The sequence below is a fragment of the Eschrichtius robustus genome, chromosome 18, assembly GCF_028021215.1.
Source record: "Eschrichtius robustus isolate mEscRob2 chromosome 18, mEscRob2.pri, whole genome shotgun sequence".
Lineage (NCBI taxonomy): Eukaryota > Metazoa > Chordata > Mammalia > Artiodactyla > Eschrichtiidae > Eschrichtius > Eschrichtius robustus.
Window position 1 is genome coordinate 26,186,953 of NC_090841.1, and position 21,368 is coordinate 26,208,320.

Genomic DNA, 21,368 nt, shown 5'->3' on the forward strand with positions numbered 1-21,368 from the left:
CCCTATTATGTACATAAAAACAATATTATTATGGATATGTATGAAATAAAGGTATAAAAATATAGACAGTTGGGGCAACATCAATTTTAGAATAGTTGGAGGAGATTGGTGAGGGATATATAGAAGGCTTTAACTATATTTGACTTTTTTATTCTTAAGAATCTGAAACAAAGTATGGAAAAGTGTTAATGTAATGTGAAGCCGGGTGATGGGTATGTCAATGTATTCTTTCTTTGGTTGAACTATTTCATAGTAAATTGTGCTATATAAGGGGTAGTTTATTTTTGCCCCACATTTATACATAACTGAGAAATAATGTTTAATTTGATGAGGAGTAGAAGTTGATTTAAAAAAAAAAAGTGGTGAATAAACTCCACATCATTTAAAAAAAAATCACCATTTCAGTGAAGGAGATTAGGTAGATTCAGAATGAAGTTATAATAAGACCGTGTATCTGTCCCACATAACTAACAAGATGGCTCTAGGCATACTTCTTTTTTTAATAAATTTATTTTATTTATTTATTTTTGTTTTTGGCTGCGTTGGCTCTTCATTGCTGCGCGCAGGCTTTCTCTAGTTGTGGCGAGCGAGGGCTACTCTTCTCTGCAGTACGCAGACTTCTCATTGCGGTGGCTTCTCTTGTGGCGGAGCACAGGCTCTAGGCGCGCAGGCTCAGTAGTTGTGGCGCACAGGCTTAGTTGCTCCGTGGCATGTGGAATCTTCCCGGACCAGGGCTCAGACCCACGTCCCCTGAATTGGCAGGCAGATTCTTAACCACTGTGCCCCCAGGGAAGTCCTCTAGGCATACTTCTGATGAGTAAATGATAATTTCCAGTTGAGATCCATTGGAGCTATAGTTTGTTAGAAATACTTTAGTCTTTAGAATCATCACACATTCAAATATTTTTCAAAAACACATTTTAGAACAAAGATTCATAAGACATAATTGATATAGTATTAATTGACACTGATAAACTTTTAAGTAGCTAAAACCCCAAATTAGACTTTTACATCTAACCAGATTTATTGCCATAATTAGTGTTTCATCTTGCTTCCTGATATGGGTGTCATCTTGTTTCCTTAAAATCCTTACTATAATGATAGTAATTCCTGCATCTTTAATGACTTTTTTTGTTATAAACTTGATATGGAATCTTTATATAAGATTTCCAAAATTTAATAATGTAAATGTGGGAGTTGCTATAAAAAGGAAAACATAGATCTTAATCCAGTGTTTCGCTTTTGCAGTCATCCCTTGGCTCTCATTTTTGAGCTCTTTTTCACAGTGTCCGTATAAGTAGTGGCAGGGACAAAGAGGAACAAATGGAAGTAGAAATCATAGGATTTTATAGTTGGAAGGGTTCTTAAAAGTCATGCAATTCAGGGGTCTCCTGGATTTTTTTTTTATTATTATATTCCTTTTCATCCTATATAATTTATTGATTTCATTCAACAATTATTTATTGTCTGTTAGGAAGAATTCTTGATGCTGGAAAATACAGCAGCCAGAGATTTTCTTATGGCAATTTAGAACATATCCATGCTGATGGAACCAACGCCGTATTTTGTGTTTTTGGCCACACTGTGTGGCATGTGGAATCTTAGTTTCCGGATCAGGGATTGAACCCGTGCCCCCTGCGTTGGAAGTGCAGAGTCTTAACCACTGGACTGCCAGGGAAGTCCCCAATGCTGTGTTGGTGGCAGTGTGTAGCCTGCACCTTTTAGGCAAGTTAGAAAAGGTTAGACCACCAAGCTTCTTGTTTAGATCTCTACACATGGCATTCCTAAGGTGGGCTATAGCCTTTGTTCTGCAGAAGGTCAGAACACTTTGTGAGAGGCATCACTGAAGATGGGCTGCTTTTTGCATCTTAGATATTTCTGTTTGTTATAATGGAAGCCTAATAATCATGATTTATCTTTCTTTGGTAATAATATTTTTCTAAGCACTGAGCCCTAGCGAATGTTTAAAATTCCTTTCCAAGTAACCTTTGTGTTTATTTAGAATTTTATGTCTTAAAGAAGCTTGTTAAAGTATGCTGGAAGAATATATACAGTATTATACTATTTATATAAGGTTAAATATATACCACACAAAACACATATTAAAGCATAAAGAAAAAGAATGTGAAGATTTTAGATTTAAATTAGAAAAATCAGAATTAATGTTATATGTGTTTTAGTTTGAGAGACAGTTCATATTTAGAAACAGAAGATTTGTGTAAGTTATTTGTTTATTCAGAACGTTTTATGGCATGAACTGTTAAGCTGGGTGTTATATTTGATCCTTTCGTCTTTGGATCAGAGACAAATATGTGGGCTGTTATAGGATCATTTATAACCTGTTAGTCTTCCGAATAAACTGAAAGGAAGGTGCACTGTTCGTCTGCACTTGGAAGAATAGAACAGCTGCTCACCATGGTTAGCGTATTTGATTGTTGAGAAGTGGTAGACGCCAGGTTCTCAGCAGATGTCCTGAGACTTTTCTGACCATTTTCGTGTGGTTTGACCCAAGCATCAGAGCCAGAGGCTGTGGGAAGGGAGCTAACGTGTAAGGAAATGGACAATTCCCTTAAGGTTCAGGGAGCATTTATTCCCTAGATACTGGGGACAGTTGAGGGTAATACATTTACAAGTAAGAGCAGAAATATACTAAAGATATGCTAGGAAGGCACTAGTAACTCTTACACTGTTGAAAAGAATGAACTAGATATATTCATTGAAAAATACTGAATAAAAATGAAATTGTTTTCCAAGATACTCATTTAAGAAATGTTACTTGCTTTAGGAACATGGTGCCATGCTTAAAGCTGATTATTACATGTATATTAAATTCTCTTTAGGAAAGAAAGACCATAAGATGAGCTTACTTGCAGTAAAATACTGAGTCATTGTGGACACTGACCTAGAGACAAATAGCACTATAGCCTGGTGAAATTGTAGTTGTGGTAGCTTATAGCTTAGGTAAGAATTGACCAATGGAGAAGGTGGCTGTATTGTGCCCAAGTTTTTATGGAATATGACGCATATGAGTGATGAATTGAGGTGATTCTTAGGAATTATTAGTTGGGGAGGCAGCTAGGCATGATGAAAAGTGAGCATCTCTGTTTTAGTTGTAATTAATTGCAAGCTTGCTTAAAATGACTTAAAACAGTAATAAGTATTCACCTATTGGGAATGGAGTTCTGTCTGCTTTGTGTATAGTTGGTGAACATATGTGAATAAATAATGTGAGTCATGTTTTGGATATACTGAGAAGAGAGCAAGGGAGTGGAGATAGTTTGATTGGGGGTGAACACAAATTGTAATCTGGAAGAAGTGCTCACAAGAAGCCATGGTAAAAATGACCAGAGATCAAAGAGGCAAGGTGTCTGTCCTGCTGTTTTGAGTCAGTTGTTCAAAGTTTGTTTTGTTTTTTGTTTTGTTTTTGGTGGTAGTTATCTTTTTTGAGAGGTGAAGGCAGGGTGGGGAGAGCGTCTTCTGTCTAGGTGGTCACATGCTATTTATCTAACCAGTTGGGTAAAATAGTTTGGGGGCTGTTGTTCAGAGACTTGATTTTTTTACTCACTCATTGTGGTTTTCAAGTCTTAATTTGTAAGGTACTTACTCCTAAGAATACTTCTTAAGAAATCTATTAATAACGAGTCTTCATGTGTGTAATGAACTTAGATCCCAACCTCAGAATACCTTTTTAATTGTTCTGTTTTCATAAACACTCTTTACCAATTCTATCTTACGCTTCTGACACCAGGCTTTGATACCTTTTCACATAAACTATGGGACTATTTATAAAACGACATAAAGATGTAGCAGAGAAGGCAGGAAATACTTGACGTTTGTATGCCATATCTTGTTCTCTGCTTCCTGTCAGTTAAACCACGATGAGAGGAACAGAGACACAGATGTACAATTGCTGCTCTAATTTCCCATTAGGGAGACCAGTTAGGTATAAAGCTTGTTTCATTAAACTTTTGTCACTTGTTGATTCTAGGCATGTTGTAGGCTTGTTTTGTATTATATGGGTTGTATGGATCACAATTAGATGTTTGATATAGAAAATATAAAATGTGTTTACTTTTGTGAAATTTTTATAGGTCATAAAAGACTGGCATTCAAATTTGTGTCTATGGTATACATGCAATATGAAATGATAAGCTAATATGTTGGTCTCAAGATTTTGACAAGCATTAATTTATTTTTGTATTTTGGTTTATCAGTATTCTTTAAAACTTTTAGAGCACTTTATGGTTTACAAAGTAAAATCTTACTAGGTACAACTTTAAGATGATGAAAGGAAGGCCACAGAGGTTGACTTATCCAAGAAAATAAAGTTGGTAAATGGCAGGACTAGGATTTGGATACAGGTCTTCTGATGCTAAATCTTGTGTCCTTTTAGGAAAAGGTTTGTTTTCATTAAATTACTATCTTACCTATTATTCAGTGATTTAACCTTTTAGGTTTACCTTAGCTTCTTCTATCTGGAATGTCCCCCCAGCAAATAATTACTGAATAATATGGGAGAATAAGCTTTGTAGCCACTTCTGCTACATCTTTTGTCTTAGCTGAAAGACTGATTGCCCATAGTGTCTTAGCTGATAGACTGATTGCCCATAGTGTCATAGTGTTTCTTTCCTGTCCTTCTCCCTTACCCACTGGTGTCTGGCAAATAGGTCCGTAGTGAGCACTTGTGAAATAAATAAAAGAATGTAGATAGTACTGATATGATTTCTGAAGGCCATCTAATATATAGGAAAAGATAATACAGGGAGAATTTTCTCTTCTTCCTTGAAGTGTTTATATTTGTGAAGGGAATGCTTTAAAAAAGTTCCAATAAACTTTTTAGTTGTTGTTAAATTTCAATTAACTCAAAGTCAAATTAAAAATTAAAGTGAAATAGAGGCCCTGAGGTTTGCCTGGAAGAAGTCAGCCATTGGATTTAGCTGTATCTATTTTCACCTCAAATTTTCCCTTCCCCCCTCCTTATGTGCCTACAGATTGTCTGAAAGGTAAGAAATTCTCCCACAACTCTTACTGTCCACTTCGAGTGGGAGAGGTCGCATATTCTGTGTCTAGTTGCCAGGGATTGAGAGGTAGCTGGGAGTTAGACATGGGAGGAGAGGGCCAGAGTTTCTGTTCATGGGTTTGTAAGATAACTGTATTGCCTGACAATCTCACATTTTTAAAGCAGAATATTTTGAGGGGGAACATCAAGATCACTAGATTAGAAGCCCTTCGAAGGCAGAAGTTTTGGTCTGTTTTGTTCTGTGCTGTATTCCTGCCACCTAGAACAGAGTCTGACATGTTGTAGGTACTCAGTGGAGTGTGTGAATGGATGAGTGAGCGTGAGCTGAAGTCAGACGTGCTCAAACTCTCTCTGAGCATCTTGAGTATTCCTCTGACAAATATTTATCATGGGCCGTCTGTGTAAGCTGTGGGAGTATGGTGGTGACCATGACAAAGTCCTTTTGCCCTTATTTGGTTGGCTCTGTCAATGCATGGTTATTACTGATATGAAGATTAAATGACAGATGTAGCAACATACTGTAGCATAAGGCCTGGCACATGTAAATAGTAGCTGTTATTTTCTTCTTATTATTTATTTCTAATTTGTTATCATCTCTTTCTTAAATTCCTTGAGGATAAGTGTCATGGTTTTTTTGTATCTGTGCAAAAACATCAGTAGTTGTAGAGATGTTTAAGAATTACGTAAAGTAGTATATGTGTCCTGCTTTATAAATTGTAAAAGCACTTATTAGACACTAAGATATTACCAACAAATGATAATGTAAATGGACCTTTTGTGCTATTGTACAATTTCCGGATGTGTCTTCATGTTAAAGTATTTTTAAAAATCTAATAAGTGCCTGTTATATCTACTACAGCAACTTTGAATTCTTGAACTCCCAAAGAGTAAGGCAAAGCCATAAAGCAGAAAATACCTCTAACAAAGAGCAAGTTTAACACAGCTAGACGTTTTTACAGGAGTGTCTCTCTTTTAAACATCACCCTGGAAGGAAGTAAAGATTCCTTGAAAGTTGGTGATAGAAGTCTCTATTAAGTGACTAAGAAACTTTCATCTGTCATGGATATCATATCCTTCTTCACTAACTGAATCAGCATCATCTTTTCAAAATATTTAATACTGAATGGCAATATACAATCATCCATAGATGCAGTGAGTTCATATATTTCAAAGTTTCACTGGTATCCAAATGGATGTAGGACAATTTTGATGTTCAATTGAATAACTTGTAAGAAAGGTTATATCGTAATAAGTCATATCTTTTTGAAAATTTTATTTTCCTGTTTCTCCCTTCTTCCAATCCTTGGGCAGAGAACAAAAAGTTGAAGTAAACTAGTGGTTTTTGTTTGTTTTAAATAATTTCCCCACACCCTGGGTAGTTTAAAACCATTGTTGAGAATCTCTATTACAAGTAATTAATGAAGAATTTAAGGAGGACAGTATACACATCAGTGGCTAGAAGTTATCAGTGTAGCAGTCAAGCTATGGAATGTTTGTTTAAACTGTCCTCATCATTTTTAGATGGTAGTTACCAGATCCCACTTGCACTGGGCTTTGTAATCTTGGGACCACACTCTGTTGTTGCAACCGGATATGAAAACCTCCAGGAACTTTCCACTTCTTCTTTCCAAATCAAGCCTAAATTCCACTGCCTGACTTTCAAGACCCTCCATAATTGGTTTTGCTTTGCTTATTTAACCACATTTTCTACTAGTTCCCATTGTCAACTCTTACCTCTGGTCAGGCTGTTAACTATCTCCGAACTTACTTTGGTTGGTTTTGATTCTCTTTATTCTTCTGTGTCTCAGCCTTTCTCTCTCTCTCTCTCTCTCTCTCTCACACACACACACACACACACACGCGTGCGCACACACATGCACATATGTACACATGTATGCACGCATAAGCAAACATGCACATACACACACTATACTGTCTTTCCCTTTCCCTGTGGTCTCTCCACATCCTACGTCACTTTAAGGTTGAGTTTAAGTCCTTTATTGTCTAAAGTGTTTCCTTGATCCATTTGACCATCCCCTCTTCTGAAATGCTGCAGTATTGATCAGCTTTATTAGCGTTTAATTAAATGCTAACTTTTGGTGTTCAGTTGTTTTCTCTCTTGGTCTTGTTTCCTGAACTAGATTGTAAGCTTCACAGGAACAAGCCCATGCAGTATCTCTTTGTCTTTCCCACAGTGCTGAGCTTAGGGGAGGTTCACTAAATATTCAACAATTTTTTTTTACCACCAAGTCAATCAGTAGACCATGGTTTCTTCTGAAAATGGATGTTGTGGAAGGCCTAAAAATTGAACTGTTCTGTATTATAAATCTTTTTTTTTTTTTGGCCACACCATGCGGCTTGTGGGATCTTAGTTCCCCGACCAGGGATCAAACCCGTGCCCTCGGCAGCAAAAGCGCGGAGTCCTAACCACTGGACTGCCAGGGAATTCCCTGTATTATAAATCTTTATATTACTTGTGAATGATATTTAAAGTTTGCTTCAACTTAAGATATGTACAATGGGAAAATATAAAGTTACATGTGTAATTTATACTAAGCCCATGCCCTTCCACTTTCTCATCTCTCATCTTGTGGTTTTACTGCTTCTAGTTTTTTTTGGTGTCATTGAGTTTAGCATCTTAGGTGAGAGCCAGGTAGTTACGAGGATGATTGTAGGAAGAATCCCATTTTAAGGATCTTGCCATGGAGCGCCAGAATCGTTTGATTATATCCAAACTTATTTAAACTACATTTCTATTATTTAAAGAAGAAAAGGTGTATGCTATGAAATTGGGGATATTCTCACACATAGTGAGCAGGAATTTTTGTGCACAAGGATCTTTGAGTCCATCAAACTTGTTGGTGAGTTGGGAAAAGGTGAAAATGCTTTGCATCTCTAGAGTTTATATCCTGAAGTCTGGTCCCACTGTGACTTGGAAGAGGCCCCTAAAATGCCACAGGTATAAAAGGTTATGATCACCAAAGAAGATGTGGAGAGATCTGGATTGAGCCTATCATTCAGCACAGATGAAGCCTGGGAAAGGGTAGTACATACAGGGCTGGGGGGAATTGGGGCAGGGCCGACTTTGGCTTCTTTAATTCGGGGGTGGGGTAAGGGGGCCATGAGAGACTATAAAATGCGGAAATGCTGGTGTACCTATTTTTGAGATGGGAGTGAAGAGTAGTAAAAAAATTGTGACCGAGGTGTCGTTTGAAACTTGGTCCGTGGACTATTCCCAGTCGCTCTTCTGGTGCAGGGGATCAGATACCCTGTTTTTATAAATCTGACTGGCTGCATTTTTCTCATACCTTTTGGGGCATCATGAAGAGCCACTTCAGCCCTGTTAATGAATTTGAAGTTTTTCTTACAGGCAGTGGAAGCCAGTGATTAGTTTTTTTTTAATTATTTATTTATTTATTTATTTTGGGCTGCGTTGGGTCTTTGTTGCTGCACGCGGGCTTTCTCTAGTTGTGGTACACGGGGGCTACTCTTTGTTGCAGTGCGTGGGCTTCTTGTTGTGGTGGCTTCTCTTGTTGCGGAGCATGGGCTCTAGGCGCGCGGGCTTCAGTAGCTGTGGCACGCGGGCTCAGTAGTTGTGGCACACAGGCCTAGTTGCTCTGCAGCATGTGGGATCTTCCCGGACCAGGGCTCGAGCCTGTGTTCTTAACCACTGCGTCACCAGGGAAGTCCCTTTTTATTTTTTGACTGAACTATAATTGATTTACGGTATTGCGTTGGTTAGTTTTAAGTAGAGAAGTAAGTTGATCATATTTTCATTTTTGGTTAATTACTCCTATTGCAGGGTGAAGAACCACAAGGGGAGCTAGAGTAAAGGTAGTAAGGACCCATCAATTGAACACATAGAGCTGCTATCACCTAATAATATAATCTGTGGCCATTAAGCTTTTTATGTAACCTTTGATTTTGTTTTCACCTGATGGTGTGTCTCTTCCTAAGAGTGAAACTTCTCCTGACAGAGTTAACAGTCTCTTCTAGAAGAGTATTTTGCAGTGTGGGAGTTAGAGATGGCAGGAGCCGTGTCCTGTAGCAAAATCTCCTGTGGGACTTCACAGCAACATCCCTGGCTTTTCGCCTTCACTTTGGGCCAGAATGAAACGCTGTTATTGATGGGAATCTGCCGTATTCTCAGATGAGGGAACCATTGCACTAGAGCGTATCTTTTCTCTGATGATAATATTAAACAGGGGAATAAACAACCACAGAAATGAAACAGTTTCTTGTGAGCTGATTCTTGTTTGTTACAGAAAGAAAAATTTTAACTGCCTGATCAGGTCTTGCTGATAAGCACATTTCAGCATATTTGTGTTCCCGACCTAGGTGTGTTTTTGTCAGAGTTTAGATTTTGCGTGCTGGAGGGAAGAAAGTTCCTTCAGTCAGTTTATTTGCATAATAAAAACACCAATAAATGACATTTTTGACAATTATCACTTTCAGCCATTTGGAGAAAGTAAAATTTTTTTTTCGTGACCAAGGTTAAAAGACTATCTGATTACTCTTGGGTATTTCTCTTTGGTTTTAAATTCTCTTGTTTTCAGAACATGTTCAGAAAAAGGGTTAATCTTGAGACCACAGGTATGAACAGGTCTAGGTATGTGATATGGTTTTGCAAGGTGCTACAAATGCTGCCTGAGTGTAATGTGACACCAGGTAGGCCCAAGTGGCCAATGATGGGAAGTGGAGAACAATGTGAAAGAACCGGCCTTTCAGGTCTGGGGAGTGAGTAATTGCAGCCTGTCCTCTGAGTACTGGAACTGTTCTGGGGTGTCAGCAAAAAGGCCAAGCATAGAGAAGTCAGCCTGTTCCCTTGATCATATTGACTTTGTGGGTTTTTTGTTGTTGTTGTTGTTGCTTTTTCACTTTAACATGGTTGAAGCTAAGGTGAGCTTATTCAGGTTTCCAAGGCCTGCTTTGGCTTTGCATATATCACCAGAATACAAAAAACATCAATTTGTGTTTCATTCACATGGAAATAAAAATATACTTTTGAAAAAGATCTAAGTACTTCACTTCCCAGCCTCCCCCTCAGTTTCAATGAAAGATGCCTAAAGCAGCGGAGCTACTTAAGAGATACAGATGGTTATATGTATGGTACTTATATGATTCCAAGAACATACTTTTAAACTTTTTCTACATTTTCTTGAATTCCTTGAATATTTGAAATGAGTTAAAGGTGGTAGTATAGAAACATTTTCTTTTTGAATTAAGAGAACCCTGAACGCAGTAGGGAATGATTTGCTCCTCTGTGACATTTACTTGTATTTTTTCCTCTTCTATTTTGTGTATAGAGTACATGATTTAGAGAGTGCTATGCAGTGAGATTTATTTTACAATTAGTGTCTTTTTTTGTTTGTTTGTTTCCTTATTCAGTAGAAACTGAGAGACTACCCTTGTTGGGGGAGGTTAAAGTCTGGTTACTTAACTGTAACTACATTTGGGTGTGTTTATTATTTTTTTCTTATCTACAAGTTTTTAGTGTGATAGCAATATTGTATTCAAAGAACTAGCAAGAAAAATGTCAATGAAATTTATTTTAAAGTATTTTAATGAGTTATTGTGGTAGCTTTATAAAAAGGCTGACTGATGTTTCCTTTTCACTTTTTTAGGCTGAGTGAAGGTAAAGCAAGATAGTATGATATGATAGAACTTGGAAACGAACAACAATAGTAAAATTTTAAGATTTAAAACGGTAATAGAAAAATCTAGAAACTCCTCTTTTTCAGATATTCCACATAAAAATGTGACTGAAAATGATTTACCAGGTAGCAAATGTGTGTAAGGGATTTCTTATTTGTCCAGATACTCTACTAATGAAAAATACTAATGAAGTTCTATTAATGTAGAGAATTGGGCTGGGAATTGGGGAAAAGTAGAGAATTGTTGCTTTCTTTGTCATTAACTGTCTGTGTGACCTTGGACAAGTCAGACTGCGCTAGGCCCAAATTCTCTAACTGTTCAACAAATGAATCGTCCTAGGTAATCCTTACATCTTTTTTAGTTCTAAAAGTGCGTGATTCCACACTTTTCAGATTGAGAATGGGCAGACCCTTGGAAGATTGTATAGAATTTATCTTGATACCACTGATTTATTATTTTCATTTCTGCTGGGAGCTAATATAAAGCATTCTACCATACTAGGATACAGCTGGAAAGGCCTAGCTATGGTCTGTTACAGAAGAATTCCAGTCATTACAGTTTATGGATTTATTGCTTGCTTCTCATTTCTAACTTGAATAGCTTCTCTTCTCTCACGTTTCTGACTCTATTTTCTTTAATTTTTATTGTATTTCTTCTAGTTTCATGGTTTTTCCAATATACTTCCTGTTCTTACGACGGGTATATCTGTATGCTGAAAAGGGTGGTTTATCAGGTTGCCACTTCATGTAAAAATACTTTCCGTTCAGGTACTTGGCATCTGGGGTTACTAAGTAGTTCCAGTTATTTAGATACTCCCCGCCTTATAAATACACACACACACACACACAGTCTGAATACTTTATTAGAGATAGTCATTCAAATTAAAGGTAGTCTTTCAACCACCCATTGCTCTAAGCTGGTGTATTTTGCCTTCTTTGGGCCAGAACTGTCTAATCTAAAAACTTATTCCTCTTTTGTTTGATTGGTTCCCTTTGTCAGTTTTCATATTGAGCATAATGAGTTGGTAGCCTAATAACTTCCAAAGGTTGGCAGTGATTTTTTAAAAATATCATTATGAATTAATGGGTTTATAGACCCTTTTGTTTAAAGCCCTTTTGAAGGGAACTTAAATTTGCATTCAGTTAGGGATTAGAAAGCAAGTGTGAAAAGTATTAAAAATTGATTTTGACTATCATATGTTTATAATACCTGAAATCTTTTATAATAAGTTATATAACAATTAACCATTTGAGTTGGTTGTAGTAGAAAGTAACGTGTCTGAGGGTTTTGTATTTACAATCAGTAAATTCATTTTGTTTGGATTAGGGGCATAATGGAACTCTGTGTTAAGGGAGGCTTGCCAGACAGGGTGTGATCCTAACCGTGAAGCAACTGGATTTATCAAACAGGTGCCAAATTTTTAGGCACTGGAGTAGAATTATACTTTTGTTGATAATGGGGCTATAGTGTTCTTTGTGGAGTCTAGCAAATAGCTGTGGTAAAGGAGACTCCCAGGGAGTATGGAAATGAGACTTAAGGAATAATTTGTTATCTGGCAAGCATGTGTTACATATCTCTTGCACTGTACATAGATTATAATGAAGCTAATGTTTATTGAGTGAAATTTATATGCCAAGCATTCTGCACATACATTCGCATCTCATCTTCACAGAAACTCTAGATTTTGGGGTTGTTATGCCCATTTTACAGAATGAGAAAACTGTGGCTTATACCTATTTTGCAGGAAGAAGAGACTGACACTAAGTAAGTAACTTGTCCAAAGTCACAGTGCAGAAGATTCAAACCCAAGTGGTCTGATTCCAGAGCCTGTGCTCCTAACCGTTTTGCTTGAGCTACTACTTTACCTTAAATTTGAAGCTTACTTTGGCAATAAGCGGTGAGGACCTCATTGATGAGACATTCCTTTGGCATGTCTCCTTGAAGAATAAGAATATGGTCCTTACCGAGTTGAAAGATTGACAGCCAGCTTGGGGAGTTTTTATTATTTGGTGGATTCCCAACTGGATGACTGCACAGAACTGTGCAAGTAAGTTAACTGTCTGTGTCTGTGTGTTGAATGAATAGTTTTCACTTTTTACTTGTTATTTTATAAAGACTAAGTGACACTTTGAAAATGAAATATGTTTGGGAGCTATTAATACAGCAAAGTGTTCCTGAATATAATACATATAGCTAACAGTTAGTAAATTCAACCAATTTTTAAATTTCCTAAAGACCTTATAATTTTGTTAGAGTAGAAAAAAGGCCTCTGCTTTACCCTGAGTACCCATGTTTTTTCCACACTAGAGCAGATTTGAGGAGTAAAATGATAAGTTTAGTTTTGGACATGTTTTAAGACACGTTGACTCTGAGGGCCACTGACATGGACTTATCCAGTAGGCAGTTTAGTGAGTGGATTTGGACATTAGGAGCTGAACTAGAGAAGGAAATTTGTTTTTTCTAATTTGATATATGTATTTACTTAGAAACCTGGGTTCTAGGGAATTCCCTAGCATGGCAGTTCAGTGGTTAAGACTCCGTGCTTCCACTGCAGGGGACATGATTTCCATCCCTGGCCGGGGAACTAAGATCCCGCAAGCTGCGCGGTGCGGCCTAAATAAATAAATAATAAGAAAAAAACATTAAAAAGAAAAAGAAACCTGTGTTCTGAACTATTACAGCATAAAGGATTTGGGTAGATTTAGAGGCTGTGTATTGTAGTCATGGACACAGAGTCCTGATTTAGGAGATGAAGATTCTAGTTGTAATTCTGTTAATGCTTTCAGATTGTGAGACCTTGGACACAGGACTCAGTTTACTCATGAAAAATTGAATCATTGATCTAGGTGTCCAGTCTAATCTCTTGCTGAAAAAATTTTAATACACTGAGGCTGTGTTATTTAAGTTCCTCTAATATGTATGGGTGGTACCTCTGGATCAGGAATTAGAAAAATTCTTCCCAAGAACCACCTTGGTGCCGTAGGCTGTATAACTACTCAGAGAAGAGGAAGAGCAGTGGGATAGAGTGAAAGAAGACAGAGGGTCAGAGGCCTATTGAAGCCAATAAAATAATGCAGGAGCTTTCCTTTACTTACACGTTTTCAGTTTATGAACTTCTGTATAGAAATGAACAGAATAAAGGTATCTCTTCCTATCCTAACAAAGGCTTAGTGATCATGGGCTGTCATTTCAGTTTTGGTTGATTACTGTTGGTTCCTAGTGTGTACTGTGAGATATAGGTATGTTGATTGCTTGTCCTTATTTTTGAGACTAAAAAAAACATTTGGTAAAGAACAGTAGCACTGTGGAGGTGCTAGTAAGAAAAGGTTTGTGGCTGCAATGGAAAAGAAAGTGAAACTTTACACAGATGTGTTCACATTGGTCATTGGGACAGTGTCACCTTTGTATTTATGAATAAATGGATTTTGGAACAGTCTTTTGGAATCTAACCTTTTACAGAGAGACTTTTCTATCAGGAAACATCCCTTGATTCTGGTTATACTTTCTTACTGTCGTTCTTTAAGTTTAGAATAATGATTTCTGTATTATCAAAAGTATTACAGTAATTCTTTCAAAGAACATACATAGAGTGTAAATATCTGTGATAGTTTTTCAAAACAATATCTGTCATTAATGTTATCCTTTTTATTATTAGTATTATATTATTATCATTAATCCTTTTTATTATTATTACCAAACCGCACAGGTTTGGTAGGTACAGAAGAAACTTTAGACAATGGTTATTTACCCAGAGAAGTTTTGCTCTAATTATTGTGGTGCCTGGTACATAGCTTTGCAAATAATAGACACTGAAACACGTACTCAATTGAATTAGGGGGACATAATTTTCAAGTGTGAGACAGTGTACAGTTAGTGCTAATTTGGTGGTAGGGGCAGTAAGTGCTGTATTTTTGAAGGCCCATGTAGGTCAAGGCATAGAGGTCGGGAGGCTCTGTGAAAGAAATGGGACTTGAGCATTGAAGGATAGAGAAGATGCGAATGGGAACTGAGAAGTGGGAGGGGAATTCCAGGAACGGGGGCTAGTAGAAGTTGAAAACAGAGGTAAGAATGAATGTAGTTTGTGTGGAGGACCTAAGAAGGAAAGCCTAGTACAGAAGAATTGGGTGAGAGTTTAAAGGAAAATATTGTATGTATGTTTTATGTTTCTATGTCTGTCTGATGAATTTTGGTCAAAGTACTTTCCCCCGCACCAGACATGGTGCAGTACTCAAAAACTACCTAAATAGTAGTGCTAAAAATACTTTCCCAGTGTTGGAGTTGAAGTCTTTATTAAAAGAGATGGAGTGGGTGTGGGAAACTGCTGGGTTAGAATTTAGTGAGTAGAAATATTGAATTGAATTGAATTCTTAACTCTTTTTTTTTGATTTCCTGTTAGGGAAACCACAGTCATCCATGATGACCCCTAGAGTCTGCAACATGTAGGAAATTGGCTTTACCGAAATTAGGAAAATGAGTATGTGATTTAGCTAGCACTTACTGGCTGGATTTAAGTTTTCAGGGAAACTGATTCAGGAGATCAGCTTCATTCCTGAACTTGTCTCTTTAAAATTAAAATTGTAAATGCTGTTTCAAAGAACTAGATGTTACTTAATGTGATTATTTTCATGTTTTGTCTTTTCATGTCGTATTTATGGCCATAACCGTATGAAGCAATATTTAATAAAATTGTGATAAACTTTTAATTTCCTTTTACTTTTGTTAGTAGTGGTAACTTTAAAAAAAAATGTTAAATATGCAAACATCTTTGGCAGGCACTCTTTAAAGCTTTTCTCCCTCTGCTGTGAAATTGTTTTCACTCTTAAGTTGCGTTTCTGTTTTTCTATTGTAAAGTGCACTTCTTTGCATGTTCTAATTTGCCATGACGTGGTCAAGTGCTGTTTCCTTCCTGTTGCTTGCAAGCCTGTGCTAGAGATAAGGATACATTTCAGTGCATTAAAAAAGAAGCCACCGAAGACAGGCTTAAGCATGGTAAAGCATTCTACTTATCAGAAACCTTTTTAAAGAACAGAAAGAGTGAGCTTTATTTCTGCTTATTTTTAAAAGCTCTTAAAATAGTACTATTAAACTTTAAATGTATTAGACAGATTTTAAATCCTTATATATATTAGGCCTAACAAGGATACTGTGTGAATGTTTCTATTAAGGCAAAAATATATGTTATGAAATTACTCATGGAGTAGGAATTCCTATGTGTGTGGTTTGCTAGGTTAGTAGAAAGAGGGAAATTGTTTATATATCCTTTATTGCAATTACAAAAACCTAGTTATGGCTGGGTGGATTTTTTTTTTTTTTTTTTAATAAATAGTACTTTGTAGTTTAATGGGGGTTGGGGGCGGAGAAGGGCTTCATTTTCCGTCATGAGAGGTGATCTTATCTTAGCAGGAATGAAATCTTAAAAGAAAATATATGTCTAGTTTTTTTTAAAAAAAACAACAACCCTGTATTCACGAGTCATGTTGGTTTTGTTTAAAAACATTAACAAAAAAATGCTTTGGAGACATTGCTGTCTGTATTAACTGTTATATTCAAAATAGTATGATTGCTTTCTCATAACTAACTTATGTTTTTCAGGTCAAGAAGTTCTAGAGAAGAAAAATTTCAGAAAAATTGCCTCAATTTAAGTAAAATCCCAGTGAACCAAGAAAATTTGAAGCACCTTCCCTAAAGAAAACCTGGTATACAGTAACTTCACAGACTTAGCTTGGGTTATTTACACAAATTGGTCACTGGACTCTGCTGCCTGGTACTTGAACCTGTTTGGAATTTTTCTCATGTGGATCTAAGGGGAATGCTTTATTATGGCTGCTGTTGTCCAACAGAACGACCTAGTATTTGAATTTGCTAGTAACGTCATGGAGGATGAACAACAGGTATGAATGAGACTCAGAGAAAATTGGATTTTAATAAATTTATTATTTTGCTTTTTCTGTTTGTCTCAAAATTATTTCCTTTAAAAGACAGTAGGAGAAACTTTATTAATGTAAAAATTTAGATATTAAAAATGTGGAGGTAATGTGATTTTATGTGTTAAGTACTAGTTAATTCATTAAGAAAGAATCTTATCCTTAGCTTTGATGTGGTAACAGGGATATAATACTTTTGGGGTTAGCTTGTTTTTCTGTAAAATGAGACTTGACAGGAAATACCTTAAGTAATTATTTCAGAGTACTTTGAAAAGTTCTAGATGACATACTGACAAGACATGTAAATTTTTTCTTAGGACTGGTGATTGTAATAGTTGCTTGCAATTACACAGTTTTAATATATGTGGTTAATTAAGATTTATAATCCTGGACTATTCCTTCAAGGGGATGGAAAGATGTTAGCAGTCTCATTATCAGACATCATTTCAGTCCAAAGCATGTGACTCTGAGGAAGTTACTTCTCTAGATCCTGATTTCCTCATCTGCTGAATGAAGGGATTGAACTGAAGAATTTCTAAACTGGCTTTCCTTTATTGAATTTATACAAGATGTGTAAATTACTATTTCTAGAGTGTAAGAAAGATCCAAGAGATAATGAGAAAAGGACTGAGTTAATTCTGGTCTCCCCCCTCCCCACTAGAGGTTCTTGGGACTTTATAACTTACTTCATTTTGAACAGGTTATTTGGGAATGTAAGACGTGATGTGAGAGAAATCATATGTTAGAAAGATTCATTGTACTGGGAAAAATATTTTGAGGGCTAGTAGACTTAAAATAATGTCTAATAAAGTTGATTTAAATATTGAAATAAGCCTAATCCTAAATATCTAACTTTAATAGGCCAATTATAATGTATCATGCTTTTATTCTAGGTGATTCTTACTTTTGGCAGGGTATTGTAATTTCTTAGTTCTTTGTATTGTACTGTTGAGTGAAGAGACAGAAAAAAACATTTATAAATAAACCTACAAACGGTGAGAATTTCGATTAAGGTGCTGTAAAATCAAGGTGGGCTTTGGCTAGGGAGGAAAAAAGTGTGAGGGAGAAGATTGCATCCCAATTAAAAATAGTTTATGGATTTAATCTAGGGACAATAGGAAAGACATTTTAGAAGGAGAAAGTGTTTTGAATTTGTTTTAAAACAGTATGTTTCTGTATACGTTAAGGTTTGAAAACTGTGTGTTTACTGTGCAGCCCTCGAAGATGAAAGATGTGGTGAGGTTTGTTCTTGGGATGTGGCCACAGGGGACGGCTTTGACACTCTTTAACCATAAGAAATACGTTTTACATCATGTTGCAGCATTCATACATGTGTCTATATAGACTTAGAAAAAGTTTTCCAAGACAGTGCCTACCCTTACCATCTATGATGTACTTAGTTTAACTTGGAGAGGTTATTAATGACTTTGGATAGGGAGATGTACTCATACCTTAACATCAGAATGCACGTATATATTTTTTCTTATTTATTTATTTATTTATCTATCTACCTATTTATTTATAAAAAGTTATTTATCTTTTATCTAACAAAATATATTAGTTTTTTCAGATATTATTATAAGGACTTAACAAATGTGAAACATGGGGCAAATACTATCATCCCTATTTTACAATGAGGAAATTGAGAGAATAGATAGGTTGAGTGACTTACCCGAAGTCATACATACAGTTGGTAAATAGTGGAGCTACAGCTTGAACCCAAGCAGTTTGACTCTCACTAATGATGTTGAATACTCTTGCCATGATGTATGCTGATTGTACTGTATTATAATCAGTTGGCCAGGTTTAGGGTTTTTCCATCTGTGGCCATGAGCACAGCAGACTTAACTTGATGCTTGCAGGGGTAGATCCAGTAGTGTCAGATTTATTACCATCTTATCTATTAAGTAGATGTAGCTCTACTTTGTTGTTTTTTTGTTTCCTTAAATTTGTTTTTGGTATAAAAGTCATAGCATGCCAATTATAAAACAAGTCATCTAATAGAAAAAGAAAGTAAATAGTGAGAGTCTCTTTTCACTTACTGTCCCTAATCCTGTTCTCCCCAGAAGATACCAGTATTGACTATTTGATGTGTAAGTTTTTGGACAAAGGCCTAAACAAAAGAACAATATACATACATACCAACCTATATACACAGGTTGTTTTTAAGATACAGATGAAAGAATGTAATATCTTTTTTGTGACTTATTTTCACTTAATGTATTATAAATATTTGTGTGTTTGTATGCTGGCTCTGCATCATTTATTTTTCCACATGGTGGATGGATTATAATTTATTTTACCAGTATTTGATCATGGACAGTTGGCTATTCCCACTAGATTGCTAATATATTATAAATGAATATCCTTGTTTGGGAGGCAAATAGACCTATAATGGTTAAGAGCTCAGATATTGGAGTCAGAGCACCTGGATTTGAATCTTCGCTCCACTACTTATTATCTCTGTGACCTTGGGCAAGTTACTTAACCTCCCTGTGTCTTAGTTTCCTTATCTGCAAAACACGGTTCATAATAACAGACTTGATATTGTAGTTAGGGTTGTGAAAATTAAATGTGTTGATGTATATAAAGTTCTTAGAACTGTGCCTGGCACATAGTAATATTTACTGAGCACTGTCATTTTATTACTTCACACGCACGCGCATGAAGTGTGTAGTGTATCTTTGTACACTTGTGTGACTATTTCTGTAGTAAATTTTTAAAAGTAGAATTACTGAGTTTACTAAGAGTATATTCAAAAAACTGTATCAGTTTCTACTACCACTAACAGTATATTTCCCAAACCATCACTAACAGAAATCCTTTTTTTCTTTTTGTTCAGTCTTTGGGTGAAAAAAATTCCATTTAAAAAAATTACATTTTACCATTTAATTTGCATTTTCTTGACTACTAGTATTGAGGTTGTGGGATTGTTCCATTAGCTTTATTTATTGTTGATTTGAATTTTCTTTGAATTAATAGTATCCTTTTGCCTGGTAGGAGTTCTTTATATATTATGAATTTACATCAGTGTCATTGTCTTCTAATTCATTGTACAGTTAATGGTTAACTCTCTTTTTGTGATATGTGATGCAGATATTTTGTCCCAATCTGGTACTGTCTTTTAACAATATGATATCTTGTGCCCTATAGAAATTTTAAATATTTATGTCATAAAATTTACCAATTTTTTTGGTGATTTTCGTTTAGGAAAGCTTTTCTTACCCCTAAAACTATTAAATATTCTCTTATATTTTCTTCTAGTATATTTTATAGGTTTAACTCCTTAGTCCATATGAAATCTACTTTTAAAAAAAAATTAATTTATTTTATTTTATTTATTTTTGGTTGTGTTGGGTCTTCATTGCTGTGTGTGGGCTTTCTCTAGTTGCGGTGAGCGGGGGCTCCTCTTCGTTGCGGTGCGCAGGCTTCTCACTGCAGTGACTTTTCTTGTTGCGGAGCACAGGCTCTAGGCGCGCGGGCTTCAGTAGTTTTGGAGTATGGGCTTAGTTACTCTGCGGCGTGTAGGATCTTCTCGGACCAGGGCTCGAACCCGTGTCCCCTGCATTGGCAGGCGGATTCTTAACCACTGCACCACCAGGGAAGCCCTGAAATCTACTTTTGTAGGTTGTGTGGTGTAGGGATCTGATGACTCTCTTCTCCCACAAATGGGGATATTGGCCCTTCACCATTTATTGAGTGTTTTATGATTTCCACACTTAGACTGCTGCCTCTGTTGTATACTAAATTACCATATGTATAGACTTTAGTTTTGAATTTGCCCTAGTGTATTTTATTCCATTTACCTGTTTTGTGTTGCGCCAATCTCACATTGCTTTCATTAGTATCACTTCATAGATTTGATATCTAATAAAGATATTCTTCCCCCCCAAAATTGGGATAGAGTTTTGAATGAATTTTAGAACTGACTTGTTAAGTTACATAACTCTGTTGGGATTTTGACTTTTCAAAGTTAAGAAGTATTTGTATCTTTAAAATAAGTTGTTCTGTTTTATGATCCTATATTGGTTTAATTGGTTGGTCTTTATAAAATCACTATTTGAAGGTACCAGATTAGAATGTATTTCCTGTTTTTAGTTATGGTCTGTGGTTATTAATGTAGTCCTCTAAAGAAACTGACACCATTAATGTGTGGTTGCCACCACCTTGATCATTTTCCCTTATATCAATTCCTACTCTTTTCAGAATTGCTTGGAAGAACTTTGGGCAGGGTTGAGGAAAGGGGTGTTGGAAAAGAAATATCAATATTGTTGGTGCTGACAAGCCATTTAGAAGTCTGTTCTTGCTATCCATTCCAAACTGGGCCTATTTGTAGGTGAGAGTGAGGTACTTCTGTGGGAGAGCAACACTGTCAGTATTGAATTACAGGATACTTTTATTTGAAAGTGCCTTGGCTTGACCTTATTGAACAGGTATGTTTGCCTGGTGAATGTATGAGAATAAAAAGAAAGCTGAAGGTTGTGGACCTAAGTTTCTAAAGAGAAGGAAACTTGACTATATGCTCAAATATTCCGGAAGTTAATTGAGTGAAAAACAGCTGTTAGTTTAATGCTTTTTATAATTTTGATATATTATTATACTATATGTTTTTTCAGTTGTTGGTTCTAAAAGTAGAACTTAGCAAATCATAGTTATTTGTGCTTAACAGACTTAGCTCACTAGGGAGAACCTTGGTGACATGCTAGGGAAAGTAAAACAAATATTTTTATAGAATCCCGTCCCAATGTAAGAAGGTGGTCTTATGACTT

The 21,368-nt window shown here is 36.1% G+C and overlaps 1 protein-coding gene across 6 annotated transcripts in view; it reads left to right on the top strand.

The window, feature by feature from the left end:
• ELF1 (E74 like ETS transcription factor 1) overlaps nucleotides 1–21,368 on the top strand; it is a 103,952-nt gene that overhangs the window by 34,528 nt on the left and 48,056 nt on the right. For 5 of the 6 annotated variants that reach the window (XM_068526347.1, XM_068526348.1, XM_068526345.1 and 2 more), the window contains one exon: nucleotides 16,268–16,566. In XM_068526347.1, coding sequence (XP_068382448.1) covers nucleotides 16,495–16,566 — 72 coding nt within the window. In that variant the 5' untranslated portion in view covers nucleotides 16,268–16,494. Of the gene's footprint in view, nucleotides 1–12,653; nucleotides 12,723–16,267; nucleotides 16,567–21,368 lie in introns of those variants that run through there. The other variant, XM_068526349.1, reaches the window with a different exon arrangement.